The 20559-nt window shown below is 38.3% G+C and overlaps 1 protein-coding gene across 1 annotated transcript in view; it reads right to left on the reverse strand.

Annotated features, from left to right (window-relative positions):
* The window catches only part of LAMA3 (laminin subunit alpha 3), a 190903-nt gene that overhangs the window by 11359 nt on the left and 158985 nt on the right, over window positions 1-20559 (reverse strand). The window contains exons 52-67 of the mRNA XM_074944500.1: window positions 19720-19836; window positions 19286-19440; window positions 17552-17693; window positions 16951-17050; window positions 13632-13748; window positions 13367-13546; window positions 12116-12258; window positions 10770-10946; window positions 9168-9319; window positions 8906-9056; window positions 8503-8636; window positions 7835-7982; window positions 5715-5837; window positions 2891-3015; window positions 2429-2549; window positions 105-245 (exon numbers count right to left, since the gene is read on the reverse strand). Coding sequence (XP_074800601.1) covers window positions 105-245; window positions 2429-2549; window positions 2891-3015; window positions 5715-5837; window positions 7835-7982; window positions 8503-8636; window positions 8906-9056; window positions 9168-9319; window positions 10770-10946; window positions 12116-12258; window positions 13367-13546; window positions 13632-13748; window positions 16951-17050; window positions 17552-17693; window positions 19286-19440; window positions 19720-19836 — 2226 coding nt within the window. The remainder of the gene's footprint in view (window positions 1-104; window positions 246-2428; window positions 2550-2890; window positions 3016-5714; window positions 5838-7834; window positions 7983-8502; window positions 8637-8905; window positions 9057-9167; window positions 9320-10769; window positions 10947-12115; window positions 12259-13366; window positions 13547-13631; window positions 13749-16950; window positions 17051-17551; window positions 17694-19285; window positions 19441-19719; window positions 19837-20559) is intronic.

Consider the following 20559-nt stretch of genomic DNA (forward strand, 5'->3'; position numbering starts at 1 on the left):
GAAACAGTTTTCCCATTCTGCAAGAAATTGAGAGTTTGAAAAATGTTCCTGTCCCAAACAGACATGAGTTTTCTTATCCAGAAACAAAAATGAATGTTTCATACCCATATATTGTAATTTAATAATGTTCCACTGGTTGCCAACGTATGAAAGCTAAATCCGACTTGGAAATTGCTGGGAAATGGGAAACCCTCAGCATTCAAACCCAGTATTCCATTCCTGGAGAAAGTTGCAGATCTCACAAGCTAAAAGGCAAAGAGATGATGAATTAGGTTTTCATGTATCACTTTTTTTACTGGACTGCCTAAGATAAGTTATCAAATTGGTCTCTCATTCTTTTATTCGAGCTAATATACACATGAACGGACTCTAACTGAAAACATATAACAGACAAATTGAGAGTACGGTACCTGAGTTTCCAAGTACAGAACAAGTATATACACTTTGTTGGTATCCATGGAGTCAATCTTGATTTGAACCAGTGTAAGTAAACTGAGGCCCATTTAGTATAATACACGGCTCTGCTCTGTTTACTGTCTATGTTATCAGAAAAGGCCAGATGATTTTATATTCAAAGACAAAAAGTAGGCAGGCAGGGTCGCCGTCCACATGAATGAACTTTGGCCTGGAATGAATACATTCAGATTTGAATCCCTTTCATTCATCCATTAGGCAGTGAGGCCAAGAGTGCTGTAGTGGCAGCAGACTCAACCTCAGTGGAAAGGGAGGAGGAGGAGTGACAAGAGTCTTTCAACAGGAAGTGACTACCATGATCAAACCAAGTGGCATACACAGAGTTGAAAGGGAGTCCCACCCAGTTGGCTGCAGCAGGAAGAATAGTGAAAAGGGCTCTGGGGATGGATTTGCACGTTTGAAGTTGTGACAGCCCTGGGATGCAGACAAAAACTCAGAGGATCCATCGGGGTAGGAAAAGGAAGTAAGAGATGACTACCTATGCAGACCCCATACACAATATCACCCAATGCGTTCCGCAAAGCAGAGACAGCTACTGGTCCACTAGTCACATTTTTCAAGATCATTTAAGAATAAAAGTACATAACTTGAAAATCTGGAGAAATGCTAAAAGACTAGAAGAGTGCTAACGCTGTGCCAGTATTCAAAAACTGCGAGCGGTATGACCTGAGTAACTATAGACTGGTTAGCCTGACATCAGACCTAGGCAGATCAATGGAAAAGCTGATACAGGATTCAATTGATAAATAATTGAAGGACAGAAATACAATTAAGGACAGTCAATATGATTTTATGGAAACAAAAGTCTGATCAAACAAACCTGATTCCATACTTTGATGAGATTACAAGTTTGATTGATAAAGATAACTGCATAGATGTAATATATTTAGACTTTTGTAAGGCATTTGACTTAGTACGTCTGACATTCTGATTGAAAATTTAGAACTATGCAATATCACAGGTTAAATGGATTAAGAACTGGCTGACATCTCAAAAAGTAATTGTCAAAGGGGAATCATCATTGAGTGGGGTGTTTCTAGTGGGGTTTCTTAAGGTTCAATACTAATAGGCCCAACACTGTTCAACATTTTCATCAATGATCTGGAAGCAAATATAAAAATCACTGCTGATAATATTTGCAGATGACACAAAGATTGGCAGAGTGGTAAATAATCCTGAGGCCAGAACAGTCATACATAGTGACTGGGTAGCTTGGTAAGTTAGACATTCAGGAACCAGGAACACAAGCCATAACTAAAAATGGAGGACTGCATCCTGGAAAGCAGTGATTATGAAAAGGATTTAGGGTTCACAGTAGACAAACAACTAAGCATGACCTCCCAATATGATGCTGTGGCGAAAAGGGCTAATGTGATCCTGGGTTGTATAAACACGGGGGTAGTGAAGAGGGGTAAAGAGGTGTCCACATTTTAAAAAAGATGCTGAAAAGTTGGAGAGGGTGCAGGAAAGAACTGTAAAGATGATTTAAGAGCTTGAGAAAATGCCTTACAGCAAGAGAATAAAAGAGCTCCATCTGTTTAATTTATCAAAAAGAAGATTGAAAGGAGACTTGATTACAGTGTGTAAGTACCTCCACAGGGAGTAAATACTGGGTACTAAAAAGGGCTCCTTAATCTAACAGAGAAAGGTATAACAAGAACCAATGGCTGGAAGTTGAAGTCAGACAAATTCAAATTAGGAATACAGCACAAATTTTTAACAGTGAAGGTAATCCGTCATTGGAACAAACTATCAAGGGAAGTGGTGGATTCTCCATTTCTTGATGTCTTCAAATCAAGACCGGATGTCTTTCTGGAAGTTATGCTTTAGCCAAACACAAGGCTGGGTGAAAGTTAATGGCCTGTGATATACAGGAGGTCAGACTAGATGATTTAACCGTTCCTTCTATGAATCTGTGAACAACAAACATATTAAAAGCAACTTTGCAAATTACCTTCCAGTCATTGGAACACTTCCTACTGACACCAATGGTCTCAGTAAAAGTAACAGATGCAGTGACGGGGTTTTTTACATTCTTCATGCAGCCACGGAATGGAGATGTAGAGATATTAAAGCTGGTTTCAGAGAGAAAAATGTAATTTGTTACCTCAATCACACAATAGTACAACAGTCAGTCAACAGAATGATATGAAATAGAAAAATAAAATAGCAGATTCCAAGATGAATCCTTATTGCACACAAATTTTCACTGTCATGTCCTGTCACCCAATTAACAAAGAGCCAGATGATTTTCCACAACTCACAGATTTTGACATATATTTACACATCACATACAACATACAGAATCTGAGCCCAGTCCTCCAATAGGATACAACCAAAACCTTTTACTGATGTCAGTTGAGTGTGTACCCAACAGAAAGGCTGGGCCTGCTGACTTTTTAAAATAGTAACTCACCGTTCCCGCAGAGAAGATGGAATTCCACCCAGGTAGTATGTGGTGAATTTAAAGACATTGATGTTGGCTTTAATCCCAGGATTAATCGAAACTAACTTCTGTCTCCCAGAAATGTATAATTTAATCTGAAATGGACAGATAGTGAGAATTAGTGCACACAAAATAAACAAGAATAATTTAGCACATCAAAATGTGCAAACATAGCATAATACAAATGGTCTAATTTTGTTCTGATTTACACCAGTTTAAATAAAGAGTAACTGCATTGCTTCAAGTGGATTTACACTACATTTTGTAAGTAACAAATGCTTAAAAGAGGTATGTATGCACATTTTTGCGCATGAGTGGTCTAGCAATGAATAGATATAATCATAGTTAGTACTTAGATTATGCATTTTATTTGCAGATCTCAAAGCACTTTTGAAAGAAGAGTAAGTATCATTATGCCTATTTTACATCAAAAGAGACTGAGGTGATGAAAGGTGACGTGACTTTTCTAAGTTCACACAGTGAATCAGTGGCAGAGAGGGAGCAGAACACAGCTCTCATAACTTCCAGTCCTAGCCAATGGAACCCACACCTTTTAGCAAGTGTGGCACCCAAAGTTGAGTGGCAAAACTGAATACTCACATGGTTTGGAAGGACTCTGACTCATGAAGTTCTGAGCGTGAGTGACTAGTACCATTGAAAATCAGGTGCTAAGTTTCTTAATTAGCAAAAGTGTGTTCTGTTTCATTTTACTAATAAGTTTGGGTCTCTGCAGTTTTTCCAGCTACAATCAGAACTTGAATTAGCCACTCCCTTCTCAGTGCATTTCCACACACACACACACACGCACGAAAGCTGCATGAACTATTCACAGTAAACAAGTTATTCATCAAATTTAGCCCTCTTGTTTGTGAGCAAATTGTCTACAAACAGGTTGTGATTTCTACAAATTAATATGGTGTTTGAAATTCCATTCGTATTCTATGCAAACATATCTCTGCCTACCAATTGCTTACAGCTGGTTCACTGGGAGTACTGCTTTTGGCTTTTATATTTGTAAGTCAAAATTGAGCTGTTTTGATTGGACACATAGGTCACATCTTGACTGGATGAGAGTGACTTTTAGAATTAGGTTTCTGACTTAAGTACTCATGTATATGAATTCAAGATGTGCCTTTTGTGAATGTTCTGCAATATTCTCCTAAAATTTGCTGTTTAGGCATATATTCCTGCCAGTAAACATAGTTGTTAAAATATCCAAGGAAAGCTGAACAAAAAAGGGACACAGACAAGCAAAATCATTTTAAAGTTTGAACGTATGTTCACAAATAATTATTTGTAATATTTCCCGAGCTCTAATTTATACATACATAAACACATACACCATTGTTATTTTTACTTTTCAGTCACATTTTTTTATTGTTGAAATATCTGTCTATTTTAACAGTAGAGTTTAACTATACTTTTGGCCAAAATAATCATCAATAAAGGGATCTGATTATGTGTTTCAAAGCAGATTTCATATAAATAGCTCCACAAAATAGCACAAAATGCTTTTAAGCTGATGAGATAAAAAAAGCGGTTGTATAAAGGTCAGTTAAAAGTTTTTTCTTAAAACTGATCTGATAAAAATACCAAGCTAAACATTAAAATAATGTTGGTATTTGCAATTAATATGATAATCCTTAACTAAAGCAATACTGTCAGGGTTTCCTCCCCACTCTGAACTCTAGGGTACAGATGTGGGGACCCTCATGAAAGACCCCCTAAGCTTATTTTTACCAGCTTAGGTTAAAAACTTCCCCAAGGCACAAATCCTTCCCTTGTCCTTGGACAGTATTACTGCCACCACCAAATGATTTAGACAAAGATTCAGGAAAAGGACCACTTGGAGTTCCTGTTTCCCCAAAATATCCCCCAAAGCCCTTTCACCCCCTTTCCTGGGGAGGCTTGAGAATAATAGACCAACCAATTGCTTTTAATAAAAGTACAGACCAGACCCTTTATGTTTAGGACACTAAAATTAATCAGGTTTTTAAAAGAAGAACTTTATTATAAAGAAAAAAGTAAAAGAAGCACCTCTGTAAAATCAGGATGGAAGGTAATTTTACAGGGTAATAAAAAGATTTTTAAAACATAGAGGATTCCCCTATAGGCTCAACTTCAAAGTTAAAAAAACAGGAATAAACCTCCCTCTTAGCATAGGGAAAATTCACAAGCTAAAACAAAAAATAATCTAACGCATTTTCTTGCTATTAGTTACAATTTTTGTAATTTTAGATGTATTATTTTAGGATCTTGTTAGGAGCTGGTTTACCTGGTTGGTCTCTTTCTTTGTCCCAAGAGGGAACAACAAAGAGAGCACAAACAAAACCTTCCCCCCCCTTCCCCCAGATTGAAAAGCATCTTCTTTTCCCATTGGTTCTTCTGGTCAGGTGCCAACTAGGTTAATTGAACTGATTAATCCCTTATAGGTAAGTGATTCTGTACCTCTGGCCAAGAGGGATTTTATATTACTGCATACATAAAGGTTGTTACCCTTCCCTTTATATTTATGACAAATACACTTGCAAGAGGGCAAGTCGTTTGAGTGGTTATGTGCCAGGAATAGTTTACCCACAGAAATACATGATATTGAGCAGTGTAAAGATTAATTTCCATATGAGCTTCACACATAAGCTAGTGTTTTTCTAGCCTAATCATCTAAAAAGAAAGGCAAAACGTCACAGTCAGAAGAATTTGAAATAGGATGTGTAGCTTCAGCCATTATGATCTATATATTTTCAGAAGTTCATGCTACTTTTAATAAAAGATATCATTTGTTTAAATGACATACTTGCTTATATGTTCCATCATTTACAGCTGCTTTATTGCTTGCTATTTCCTTTGGAGGTTGTGAGTCAAGTTTGTATCTGAACACCAGATGGCCATTTTCAATATTCAAACTAATGAAATGATCCTGCAATAAGAAAAAAAACCACGGTGTAATATATCATATGTATTTTTATTGTCTTGTAAATTATTTTAATAAAGTTAAATAATACTACTACTCTTATACAGCATTTTTCACCAGTAGATCTCAAAGCGCGTTACAAAGGAGGTGTTTACAGATGGAGAAACTGAGGCATGGGGCAGTTAAGTGAGTTGCCCAAGGTCACCTAGCAGGCCTCTGGCAGGGCTAGAAACAGATCAGAGGTCTCCTGAATCCCAATCCAGTGCTCTGTCTTCTGGGCAACACTGCCTCCCAGGACAGTAAATAATAACAAGAAAATTTTTGGCAAAAAATAAAAGATAATATAAAACATTCTAGAATGTACTCTTAATGATAAATATAATTAACTCAAACTCAGGAAAATGAATCAACTCAAAAAAGTACCATCATATCGCTACAAAATTTTGATAGCATCCTTTTTTTATTTCAAAGAAATTGCTATAATAAAATTCGGTAACAAGGCAATGATTTATTATATTAACAAACATACCAAATATGTCTATAGCATTCTTATTAGATAAGTAATACAACAGGCGATATTATCATTAGTTCTAGCACCTAACAGATTACCTGAAGCCTCAAAGTTTATAGGAATCATCACCTGTACTCTAAGTTTCTCCTTGCTCTGTTATCTACCAGAACTAGAGCTGGGCAGAAAAAGGTAACTCCATCTGGTGTGTGGGATTTCAATATTTTGAAATTAGGTTTTGTTCCAGTTTGGAACAAATCTGCAAATTTCAAAATTTTCCAAAGAAATGGAATTCAGCCCCAGAGCTGTGGACCCTGGAAGCCTAGACTCACAGCTGACTGGCAGGTAAGCTGTCAAGAAGGAGCTAGGGCAAACTGCACGAAACCAGGCGGGTTTCCACTGGAACTTTGGCAAAAGAAATGATCTCTGCAAAACTTTCAGATTTTGCAGAATCGGCAAATACTAATGAAAATATGTTTTGTTGGAATTTTTCCAATCAGCTCTAATCACAATACCTAAATCAAAAAAGCACTCATCTCAGATACCAGTATAGGGCCAAATGTTCCTCTCAGTTACACTGGTACAACTCCACTGGAGTCAATGGGTTCAACTGGAGTAACTGGGAGCAGAATTTGGCCTATAATTTTGAAAGGTAGGCACAAATGACTATTACATTTTTTTGAGTTACGAAATTCCCTTTGTCATGTACCAATATCACAAAAATAACTGCTTTGATGAAAAGGAAAAATGTATACAGAGTCCTTTTAAAGGAAGGTTTACATTACCAAAATGTCATTTATCTGTAACATGATGCATAACAACAATGTATTTTTCTTACTCTTTTGGGGGTCTCTTTCAGAGCCATATACAGGGTCAAAGCAGTTAAAACTGCAGCCCATCTATTGCATTTTCATTAATGCTACCATCCTCCATTTCCAACTACCTCTCCTAACCTCAGTGGCTTTGGGAGAAGTGAGATGATTTGATCCTTACAAATTATTCGTCACCTTCTACTTGTATGGGGTATTTCAGGGAAATTACTATTGTAATGTATTGTAATTACATTACAATAGTAATTTCCTCTTGAAAGCAAGACAAAGATTTGACTGGCTCAGGAATAGCCTTTTTTAAAACTTATCAGGTCATCACAACAAAACATTGCCACCAACAATTCTCCCTCTGAGCCTGTTTCTTCTAAGATGGAGATGCCATCATTCAAGTGAGTAATGGGGCAATTCTTCACCATACAGTACCTCACACTCTCTATTTACTGCTATAATCAGCATCTGTTCTTTAAATGTCTGTTTCTAAAATGTGTTATAATTAATATTCAGTAGCAATAAAACATAGGACAGAATTTGCTAATCCATTTCACAGATGGCTATGGTAGTTTTGAGAGCTATTATTCCGAGCACTTTCTCAATTAATTTCAGTTTTCAAATTATTATAAGAAGTATATAGAGTACTCAAAAGTTAGAATCACTCCATTAGTTACCTGGTTTTCTGCAAAAAACACCAAGCCTTCATCTGCAGTAGTTTCAATTTCCTGCTCGTAGAGCAAATTAGGAATATTTGCTTCTCTAGCTGTGACAAGTGCATAGCCTGTGCCTTCAAAATAGTTTTGGTCAGACTCTGCTTTATATCTGTAACAATGAAACATCATAAATCAGAATATATGGGAGCAAATAATTGCTACCACATGGACATAACAAGAACCACAATAAATGTAATTTTTAAAAAAGCCTAAAACAAAATATTCAGTAACAGGGGTGACCAGATTCTAGTAATGCCAAATCCTGACCCCACTGAAGGCAATTTCTCATTAACCTCAGTGGGATTAAGATATGGTTCCTAGAGAAGAAAAATCTTATTTAAAATGTTTTAGTGACCTGATATTTCTTTTTAATGTCATTTTAGGCTATAAAGAAGCCAAACATTGTATGCCGTGGAGCTGAGGTGTTTGAATATGTGTCTGGTTATTAGAATATTTGGGTGGCAGGGTATGTGAACTGAAGTTGCTGTGGGTGTGAATGCTTTAGTAAATGGTAATTTGCCCTGATTTTAAGTGGTCACATCAACAGGAAGTACACTTAATCTTAATTTATCAGTGATAACGTTTTTTCAATTTCTTAATGTAGAACACTTGCTGTGTTTATTTCTTACCTACTGCATGGCTCCACTTCAGTGGTATTGAGATTAAATGTCCTCTTGAAGTTGTACAGGCTAATAACATTCTCATTTAGGTTGTCTAATTCAATGCAGCCTTGGTAACGAGGGTAGTCTAGTGCACTGGGAGGCTGCAAAAAATAAAAGAGCCATAAAAAAAACCAACCAAAACATCAACATCAATTTAATAATGTTTACACAGACATGAAAACAGTAATGCTGTAACTATTAAAATGTATTGCGAATAAATGATATTGTTTAAGCTACATGTTGCCATCCAAGAAGCACTGTAACATGGTATAAATAATCAAAAGTATTAGCTATAGAATACTCAATAGTTAAAAATCCCTATTTATGATGATTAAACACTTTTACAGGCCAGAATGATATTTCTATTTACCTGAAAATCTGGTGCGTATCCTCCCACATAAAAGACAACACTGTTGGGATCCAGATTTAGGAGTGTGTGACTGCTCCCACTGCTACTGTCAAAAGTCTTCTTGTCTGAGGTTGCTGCTTTAACGTAATTCAACTTTGCATACTGGTAAATCCTAAAAGCAAAGGGAAAAAGTAAAGGAATAGCGCATTTTATTAATAAAGTAACATCTAAATATGATACAGAAAAAAGGGATAGAGTGGGTTGTATTTTAAGAGTCTTGTACCTTTCAAACTTCACCCGATCCAAAGTAGCTTCCTCAGTGTTACTCTCAGTCACTGATGGGTCCACTTCTATTTCGGCTTCATTGCCTCCCAGGTTATAAACACAAATGAGACGACCATTTCTCACAGCCATACCAATGTAGTCCTTGGAAGCCTAAAAATAGAAGAGCAAATCAACTATCAATGAATGATTGATGCGAGAGCTGGTAAAATATAGTAGAATTACTTCAGGGACACTACAATGCTTTGAAAGCTATCCTCCTAATGTAGCAATCACTGCATTTAGAAACTTTTTTCAGTTTACTAATTTTGGGATGGATGTTTTGTAGCTTCATTGGCTGCTCTGTTTCAATAATAATAATAATTTCAAATCAATTTAAGAGTCCTATGCACTTGGATTGAATGGAGTCCAAACACAACTCTTACTTTTATTACTATAATAAAAAATATTACTTACCAATAAAAATGCTTTCTACCTTTGTAGTGCCTTCCACATGAGGTTATCAAAACACTATATAATACTAATTACTTTAGTCTCACAATGCCTCTGCGAGATAAGTAAAATGGAAGAAACAATATTAAGTCCAATTGCTCCTATTGAGATCCCTGGGAGCAATAATCTTCCATACAATTACCCTTTTATTTCTCCCATACAGAGTATTTCAATAAACCTCAATCAAAGCCATCATAGGCCAAATGTTCAGAAAGACTAGAATCGTAGAACCATATGGTTAGAAGGCACTGCAAGGATCGTCTAGTCTAACTCCCTGCCAAGATGCAGGATTTGTTGGGTCTAAACTATACAAAACAGATGACTATCAAGCCTCCTTTTAAAAGCCTCCAGTGAAGGAGCTTCCATGACCTTCGTAGGCAGTCTGTTCCATTGTTCTACTGTTTTTACATTTAGGAAGTTTTTCCTGAGATTTAATCAGGAAGATAAAATCCACTGCGGAATAACTGCACTTAAACATGTACCTGCATATCCACCACATTTATAGTGAATGCATGTACAGGTGGGTAACTGAGCATACAAACTGATAGGTGGTACCTATATACGTAGGAAAATTGGGGAATTGTGCTAGGTGTTTGTGCAAATGGGAGTGCATGAGCAAGAATGTATTGTTTTGCATATGCAGGAGAGGGAAAATAAAGAGGAAAGGGACTAAATTTTAAATAAGAGGACCATTTATAAACCCAATTAAGACAAGGTTTGTTATTAGTTATACTGCAGTAACACTCAGAGGCCTGAAACAGGATCAGGGTCCCACAGTGCTAAGGGCAATACAAACACATAGGAAGCCCAAAGCAAACAAACATTTTTACAATGAAGTCCATGGTTACAAGTTAGGGTCACTGCCAAGATTAACTGGTGGCATCCATTATTGGGAAGTAACTTTTAAGGCAGAACAGCAGGATAAGAGAAATAGACATTTGCCCAAACAGTTATGTGTCCAGTGGACGAAAGGGCTATGTTTCTTCCCAATAAATGTATTCCTACACATAAAAAAATTAAGCTAATGGAAGTTATCTACATTGACATCCCTTTATACTCCAAAATGCATTTTCTGTTCTAAGTATTGGAGTAAATCAAAAGAAATACCTACATCCTTATTACCCAGGTACATTACAAACATATCTGAAGTCTGTTTCAAGCCGTCTTGTCTTGGCAGACGTCTTTGGAGAAAAAAAGAAAGGGAAGTATAGCCTCTCAAATCCTCAAGATCACTTGGAGGTCGAACCTCTACCCCAGAACGACCATTGAACCTCATGGGAATAGCAACCTACCAAGAAAAACAAATACAATAGGGTAAACATTTCTACCTTTAAATTAAAAAAGGCATCACCTCCCTAACAACACTGGTTTGTGTCTGTGCTAAGTGACCTATGCCTAACAGCCATGGATTGCTACAACACTGCAAGATCAGACTCTAAACCAACACAATTATAGAGAAGTGTAGGTACTACGCTACTATTACTAATACTTAGTACTTATGCAGCACTTTATATCTTCAGAAATTAACTAATCAGTCCCCACAACACCTTTGTATTGTAATTATTATTCCCATTTTACAGCTGAGGCAACAAAGAGTCCAGGTCAAATGGAGCTGTTAGTGCTCAACACCTCTGAAAATCAGGCCTCTTATTCAGATGCCTACACATGGATACAAATGCCTCACTTTAGGCACTTGGGTTGAAATTTTGGTCTCAATGCTTTGCGCCAGCCCTAGATCTCAGGCCCTTTGCTCAGTTCCCTAGCTTCACTGCCTGTCAGGTACTACAACATGTAGCTAATAAAGATATACAACACCAGTATTCTTGAGAAGTTCTCTTCAGGCCAACATCCGAGCAAAATCTTTTTCAGTGTGGACCACATCTTAATGGAGAGTGTCTCGTGGCCACTTGCCCTGTTATTTGTGATCACATCATCCCGTGGCAATCAATGGGAAAATGATACTATCCAAGTAATGTATATTTAGCTGCCTTTTAGTGCAATATAGAGGTTAGAAACAAACATCAGCAACCCTGTGTGACCTGCCAGCTCTCTGTGGATCGCCAGTGAATCACAGATCAGTTTGAGAACCTCTGTTCCGATCAATAGTGACTGGCTTCAAAGAGCAGCATCCAGCCCTCCTCCACTGGAGAGAAGGTCACCACAACAATGAGCCTTTGAAAGGAGAGGAAATACCAAAATGGGAACTGTAGGGATGATCTTGGCTAGGAGAGGGACCTTGGAGTGGGGCAGAAGGAAAGGTATACTATACTGTTGTATCTAGTTTATTCTGGTGCCCACCACCACAGTATCTAAAGTGCTTGCTAAAGCCAACAGATTAATTTTTATGTAGTATCCTTCATACATCATATAACAAAATATTTTGCAGAGGGGATTGAAAGCATCCTTGTGTACAAAAATCCCTCGTGTCAAGCAATAATGGATGTTTTTGTGACAGACCTTGTTTGCAGCATCTCTGGCCTGCTGAATGAGCTCTCTTATGCGGTTTACATTCTCAGATATGTTGCCTATTGGCATCAGCTGTTGGTTGATGCTCTCAATCTTGTTAAACAGATCCGGGAGCTTGCTTGTTAATTTCTTTACTGTTATTGTGATGAGAGAAAAAAATTATTGGGGGACTGGAAAGGAGGAGAGATACACATGCAAAAAATGTCAACTCTGATAGTCTTATCACAAGTCTCACAATATTTGGTGTTTCCTTAAAATCCCAGCTCCTGGAGAAAACAGATTACATGAGAATCTCAGCTTTCTTTTTTTTTTTTAAACCTAAGTTTTTAACCCTCATGGTTGTGGAGAAAAGCCTGGAAATGTGACACGTGTCTAAAGGCTTAAAAGCCAAATAAAAAGAACTCCAAATTTATTATTTTTAAAAATCTCATGATTTTAAAGCCAATCTCATGGTTTTTGGATGCTAGCGGTTGGCCAAATTTGCTATACATATGGTTAGCTAATGTAATTCTCATTTTGCATACACTGGTGTAAATCAGGAGTAGCTCCATTGACACCAGCAGTTATACCGAAGAAAAACACTTTAAATAAAAGAAAAGGAGTACTTGTGGCACCTTAGAGACTAACCAATTTATTTCAGCATAAGCTTTCGTGAGCTACAGCTCACTTCATCGGATGCATACATCTGTAGCTCACGAAAGCTTATGCTCAAATAAATTGGTTAGTCTCTAAGGTGCCACAAGTACTCCTTTTCTTTTTGCGAATACAGACTAATACGGCTGTTACTCTGAAACTTGTAAATAAGCAGAACATCTGGTCCACTGTGTTTCAAACAATGCAGTTGTGCTTACATAAAATACACCATCCAGAAACTCACAACACTTTTCATTGTTATGGTTTAATTATCCACCTTATCATAACACTATTGTTTTAAAAGCCACCTTCATTCAGACGCACCATCTCTTATTATTATTACATCATTAACAATGGGGTTAATTTCACATACTGTATTTTATTTTATTCCATCAGACTCAGATTCTACAGAGCTAAAAACAAATACAGCATATAAGTTCCTTGGGGTAATGACTATGCCTCTTATGTTTTTACAGCACCTTGCACACAGTGGGTGCCACCAGAAACAAATAATAATAATAATTATCACTATGTCTACCTGGTTACTCTGACAGAAATTTGAGAGGCGTTAAACAACACACATTAGCAAAGAGCAAGCACAGCACCCACCTGAATTGTTTGCTTCCGTCAAAGCCTTATTGAAGTCAGCACTCTGAGTGCTTCCATAGGTGCCCTTTATTTTTTCCACATCTGCTTTAATTGGGTTCAGTTCATCCAGTACATTAGCAGTGATATCATTGGCATTTTTGACCATGTTCTTTGCACTGGTAATGACGCTGTCTATGTCATCTAAAACACACACACAAAAGTCGAAGTAAATACTTTAAACAACAGCAGAATCACATAAAGGAGATGTGCTCGGTAAATGACTGACCTCTATTTATCCCACTGAGATCATTTTGAAAAGAAACAAGGTCCGTCAGCATCCTGTTCTTCTTTCCTTCCACAATACCCAGTCTCTGCTTTATATCTTCAAGAGTTGGATTAATATCTGAAAAACAGTGCACTATGAATCAGCCTGGTAGGTGTTATACAAAGGTGCCCTCGGCCACCTGGTGGAATGGCAGCAGAGCTCTGCACTGTCACATGAGCTTTGGGCAAATACCTTTCCCATCCCTGTTAAACAACTTAGGTAGTAGTGCAGATAGTAACCAGTGGTGAAGAAACCCATTCTGACCCTCAGAATAGGAAAAAATGAGTGATTAAGGCAGCTTAAGAGAAGGGCACAGATTTTGGGGATACATTATTATGCATATTCAATACATTATGATTATATATAATGTATATAATGCACAAATAAAAATACAATGTCCCATTATGATTATGACTAGTGATTATAATACTGCCACAAGGGGACATACCTTAGAAGACTAGTAATGAAGAATGAGAATTGTGAAGATGACATTATAAAAAAAGAACCACTACTGCATTCAGAAAACTGCAAGATCTGGAAGGATAAAGACATTTTGATAAAAACAAAACCCAGCATGTATGGGACAACTGTTGTGTCGATACTGCTGTACGGATTGGAGAGCAAGAGTATGAGGAAAGCCAATGAATGCAAGATTTTGACTGCAGAAATGAACTTGCTGAGGGAAATACTCAGAGCTTCAAGACTGCAGAAAATAAAAAATGAAGAGATAAGAAAATGGCGAGGGCAAGATACATTGGATAGATGTGGTGAAGAATGACATAGACCAAGAGGGTTTAAAGATGAACAAAGCTGTGAAGCTGGTACAAGATAGAAGTGGTGGAAGGACTTCATTCGGCCCCTCTGTCGCTGTTAATATGATGGATGGGAATCAAAGAAGTGAAGAAGCCATGAAAGAAGAGAATGGAAAACAGGAAGAAAGAAGAGAATGGAAAACAGGATGAAATATTATACTATGACCTATATACTATAAGATTGTATGCTTGTGTATCTGCTGGGCCACCTGTAATGAATGTATGTGTGTATATGTGTGTGGACCACTGATCTCTACAGGATGGAACATCAGAACTGCTCAAGTGTGTGTGACCATGTCACCCTCTATTGGCTGCATTCCAGAAAGGGTAAATACTCTACTAAGCATGCACCATTATGAATGTTTCCCAGGTTACTGCTAGCACAGAATATATTTACGGATCAAAATAACAGTGCAGAAAGCCTACCTTTGCTTTTCATTAACAGACCTGTCAATATTGTGCAATTTAAGCTATTCAGGGGTTTGGCAAACAGACGTGCATGGCATAATCCCACAGGCGTGTGTTAAACGTAGGATACCCGATAAAACAAAGGGACAAAAGGCAAGTACAATACATGGACCCCATTTCAGTTAAAGATGCTGAGACGCTTTACTGCAGAATCAGATGTTACATTATAATGGCAAGAAATGGAGACACCTTCCCTCTACCTCTCCCAAGGAGAGAGTAGTTTTTGTTTCCATAAGGGCCCCACTGACAATGGCTGCTGAGCGAGTTAATCAGTGCATTCCCTAGCCTTCCCGACCACACCCTTCCTTAGTTAGTGCTGCCCACATTTAGGAGTGCACAGGCCTCCTGGAGCCCCTCTGCAGTGGCTCTCCCAGTGGAAGTGCCTGGTGAATTTAACTCATACTTTATGTCCCAATCTAAAGGATTTTTTAAAAAAACTTCCGCACACACCCATAATAATACAAGTAGGTGCATGCTTATAGATCAGTGGCAATGGTCAGTGGATTATATCTATTATATATAGCCTTTCTGAGTGACTAGCCCCAAACCTTGCCTTACCTATTTTTCCGGTTTGAATATTTTAAATGTAGGTGTTTTAACCAGATCAAAATGTTCCTACTGTATTAGGATTCTGTTCTTGGAGATGATGCTCAACCTTTCTGAGCCATTCAGAGTACACTAAGCAATACACTAAATAGTCTTTGCAATTTGCATACTTCTCTCTCTTTGACAATCACATCTGTTGCAGAGACAAAAGCCTGTCTTTAAAATACACTAATACCTAGTTCTTGTATAGCGCTGATCATCAGTAGATTCCAAAGCACTTTACAAAGGAGGTCGGTATCATTATCCCCATTCTACAAATGGGGACACTGAGGCGTAGAGAAGTTACAGTGACTTGCCTAAGGTCACCCAGCAAGCCAATGGCAGAGCCAGGAATTGAACCAATATCTCCTGAGCCCTAGTCCAATGTTCTATTCATTAGGCCCCACGGCCTACCCTCCGTCTTTCTGGTCAGCAACCAAATCCTATCAATACCACAATATATTTTACAGTCCTTTTTGTAGCATTCTTGGTTAAAGAGCTCTTATTACAATTTGAAACATGTTTACAGAACTACAATGTCTTGGGATTTCCCAAGAAGTATTAAGAACATTAAAACAGCTCTATTGGGTCAGACTAATGGTCCATGTAGCTCAATATCCTGTCTTCCGACAGCGGCCAATCCCAGACACTTCAGAGGGAATTAACAAACCAGGGCAATTATTGAGTGAAGTATCCCATGACATCCATGTCCAGAATCTGGCAGTCAGAGGCTTAGGAACACCCAGAGAAAACCATTTAAAATGACACTTTAGGAATATATTCAATTTTTAATCTATATATAAGATTTAAATTACACTCTATCTCCAGCTTCTATCAGCAGGAGTATCAGGAAACCAGGTTTATTATAAACAATGTGTTAGTTTGAGGTAACTAACCAAATTTACTTCTAAGACTATAAAGCATATAGAATGTAATGGTACTGGTTTTGCTCGGTTTAGGTGACTCACCCACCCTATGACCACAGATCTTAACTTGAGATAGCTATCTTGATGTAAAAACACACTTATTTTTTTGCAGTGAAGACAGACCCTTCTGCTTTATTAGGAGTCTAAGGCTGAACTGAACAATTTAAGAGCGGGACTGCAGCAAATCTAAGAATAAGGTCTTGTTGTAGAAGAGAACTGCAGGGGAGGGGGCAATGGTAGAATTTGGCATCCCACAGTGTGGACCATAATTGAGTTGAAGAATCCACTCCTCACCCTCTTGCAGAAGGAACTTCTAAACCATAGTATCATGTTCCATTATAATAGGTAAGAATGGAGCTACCCTCTCCTGCTTACAGTTAAGTGTGTGCTACAGAGCTTTGCTAAATCAGAACCATAAACAGTGACTTTTAAATGAGAATTTCTAATACTGTATAAACATTCCTGTTATCATCTTGCTTTTTACAGTACCTTGTAATGTCTTTTGTGTCATCTGTGCTTGATTTAATAGATTGCTGCTTTCAGTGTTCAGTCTCTTGGCTTTTCCTGCTAGGTCTTCCCTCTCCACAGTCTGGTGATAAAGCACAGTACTGTAAGATTAGTTTTATAATTGAACTCAAAGCAGAAAAACAAATCAGAAAGAGTAAAAATTAATAATCTAATCTAGTTTAAACAATAAAAGGAACAAATGTTTCCAACAAAAAGAAGATACCCCTCCCTTCACAGCTAGTGCTACTGGTGAAACCCCGAGTATAACACCGCCCTTTGTCCTTAAAAGCAATGTTTGTTCTTAGTGGAAATCTGTGCCTTCTGTCATCTTCTGGTCTACAACCTATGGACCAATAGTCAGACATGGGTAGCACCTAATTGTGACCCATAATGCACATGCAAAACCAACATCTGAATATGCAGAACAGTAATTGTACCTGCAAATGGATAATTTCTACGTGCAAATATACGCCTTGTATGTGTACAATGAGGCATGCACGAGTTCAACTTCAGTGCCCAGCTAATTATAACGATCACCTGTTTGTAACAAAATTACCATCATTTGACAACATAATGCCCTTACCAGTAAAGCTGAATCAGCTGCATTTACAGCTTTGTTGGCTGCTTCCTCGGCTGCACTGACGGCATTAATAATATTTTCATAGGCAGTAGCAGCTTCCATGGCACAGTTAACCAACTCATCATTGCTAGCGTTTCTCTTAATTCTGTGGAAAACAGGGTGAAAAATACAGCCATGGGCAAAAACTACAGACTAAAAAACAAAGAATGACTTATTTTAAACAGCATTTAATCTAAATATTTGCTAATTAATGCTGATGAAGGAAATGCAAATGTTTTACAACAAAACCGACCAACAGCACATAGTATTTTGACATAAGGGGCCAGGTTCTGGTCTCCAGTAACGCTGCTTTACACCAGTCTGGTGCTGCAAAGCAGCTTGTAAGTGAAGAGGTTTCCTGGCGATTCCAACGGCTCAACATGGCCAGCTCTGTGCCACCCCCATCACAGCCCCCAGTGTAAGGGCATTGGTCAGAGAGCTGCAACCTCCAGTTAATCCCCAGCTGCTGGAACAGCCCTTGGCGGGCCATGGACAGCCTAGCATAAGACAGACTCGCTTCAGGGCTGCTCTGTCTTGCACCGGGAAGCAGCCCAGCAGCCCTGGAACCAGGGAAAGATAAGAGACAAAAACCTTTGTGCTCAATTCACCGTGAGCTGTGCAGTGCCAGGTATCCAAGACTGCCTGGTCGATATTTATGACAACACTGTTTTGTTAACTGACCAAGTTGCACGGACAACTGGAAGTTTTCAAAAGGAGGCTGGATCGCCATCTGTCTTGGGTGGTTTAGACACAACAAAACCTGCATCTTGGCAGGGGGTTAGACTAGATGACCTTTGCAGTCCCTTCTAACCCTATGACTCTATGTTCTATGATTCTAACTAGCCAAAATCTCACAACCAGATTTTTGAGCAAAGTCATTTCCATCCAGATGGCATGTTATGGGGGTTACTTTACCTTTTGGGAGTTTTCTTGTTAGCATTAGGGCTAGGTGAAAGCTATTTGCAAAGAAACAAAATAGAGTTCTGCCCTTTTTTGCTTCTTTAATATATATACACAAGGTCTCAAAAACTTTATTTATTTTAAGGGTCCCTCCCTTCCCTACCTATACTTTACCTTAGAAATATCAAGTATATCAAATATTTTGCTCTGACTTTCCTGGAGGATTTGTTGGAGCACCAGAAAATTAGTGTGAACTTTAACTGTGAGCAATTAAAGGGACAGAGGTGACGATTCTTCCACAAAGAAAACTTTTCTCCCAACTGTATATCAGGCATTGGAGTTAAATATATATCAACAAAATCAAGCAAAAGGGAAAAAAGCATTTTAAAAAGTTTGACTAAAAATGACTAAAATTTCCCTCTTTTCTCAATATTCAGGATTGGCTTCCTTGATGCTCATGATCACTCCATTATTATTTATATGTATTTTGGTGATAGCCCAAGGCCCAATCACAATCAGGCCTGAATTGTGCCAGATACTGCACAAACTCAAGTTCCCAGGACCCTGAAAGAGCCTTTCACGAAAAACAGACCAAGACTTAAGACTTAAATGTCTAAGACAAAAAGCAAGCAGAAAAAAAGAAAACTTTATGCACCAAAAAGCCGCAAAATGAGGGACAAACCCAATTTTTTTCTGCCTTTACAGGTCACCTTAAAGGGGAAGTGAAATTATGCACAGTACATTACAATATAGTATATCATGTACTTGAACTGTTCGTTTACAGAAATTAGAACATACTCAGCCAGTTGTCTTGCCAGATCTTGCAAAAACTTGGCATGCTCCTCTGCCCTCACCACCAGTGGCTCTTTGCTGGCTGATAAGGAAAGGATCTTCAGTTTTTCATTCAAGTCCTTCCTTGCTCCATCTAGTTTGGCAGCTAGATTTTCATATTCCTGTGGTTTTATAAACAGAAATCTTATTTTTACTTGCACATATTACAAAGTGTCTGATAGTCAGCACTTCACCCTTAGTCCTGCATGTGAAGTAATCCCCATTTCCTTGCACAGCTGTGTAGAGCAAGGGAAAAAAGAAAACCCCTTTTCACAGACTGCAGTTCATAGGAGTCAATCACATTATTATCTATCCCATTGTACTTTTACTTCAATTAGAATGATGTAAGTTTTTACTCAGTATTTTTTAAATTTAAAATGTCACATTTTGATTAACTATACCTCTTTGCTCTTCTGAAGTAATCCAAGTATGCTGTTAGTCTGGGACAAGGAAGACCGGGCAGAGTTGAGATGATCCAAGACATCGTTCTGTTGTTTATTCATCACTTCAATTTGTTTCTAATGAAAATTGGAGAGTTGGAAAGTATGTGATCAGTTCAGCTATTAGGGGTGGGGGAAAAATCAAATGATCATCTAGCCAACCTAGTTAGCAGCAGCATTTCCAAAGCTCTCATCGGTGTATTATCAAGGTGCCTTTTGGGGATCTAATGACTTACTAATATTCACAGGTATTTGGGGAAATTTACATTAGCACAGCCCAGTTTGTCAAGCTGAGCGAGGAGCCAACTGGAGCTTTGTTTGCCTATCAGTGTATAGACACAGCTAGAGAAGCCCTAATCAACTCCTCACACTGCCTCAAAGCATTGACATCCTGGGCCTCTCTCCTCTCAGCGCTGGAGGATATAAAAACAAGAAACCCTGGTCCCCTCTCCCAAACTTCTGAAAGACTGAAACCATCTCCACAGTTGGACTCCCTCTTTGGGTCTTATCAGTGAGGGAAAGGGAAGGCTCTCCAGCTTGCCCTCTCTGGAAAGCTCTCAGGGGAGAATGAATGAAGATGCTTGGTTCCAGCATCTCCTGCTCAGTGGAGGGATCAGTGGGGAGAAGAGTCCAGCACAGCCCTACAGCAGCAAGTACAATGGCCCTGAGGTTGTGGCAGGACAATGCACATCATAATCACAGTCACATGGTATTTGTATCCAAGTGTGTGCAAGTCATCCCAATAGTAGGGTCTGCAATCAACCCATCTTCCCCTCTATCTATCATATCAAATTTAATCTT

This window comes from Natator depressus, chromosome 2, assembly GCF_965152275.1.
Source record: "Natator depressus isolate rNatDep1 chromosome 2, rNatDep2.hap1, whole genome shotgun sequence".
NCBI classification, from domain to species: domain Eukaryota; kingdom Metazoa; phylum Chordata; order Testudines; family Cheloniidae; genus Natator; species Natator depressus.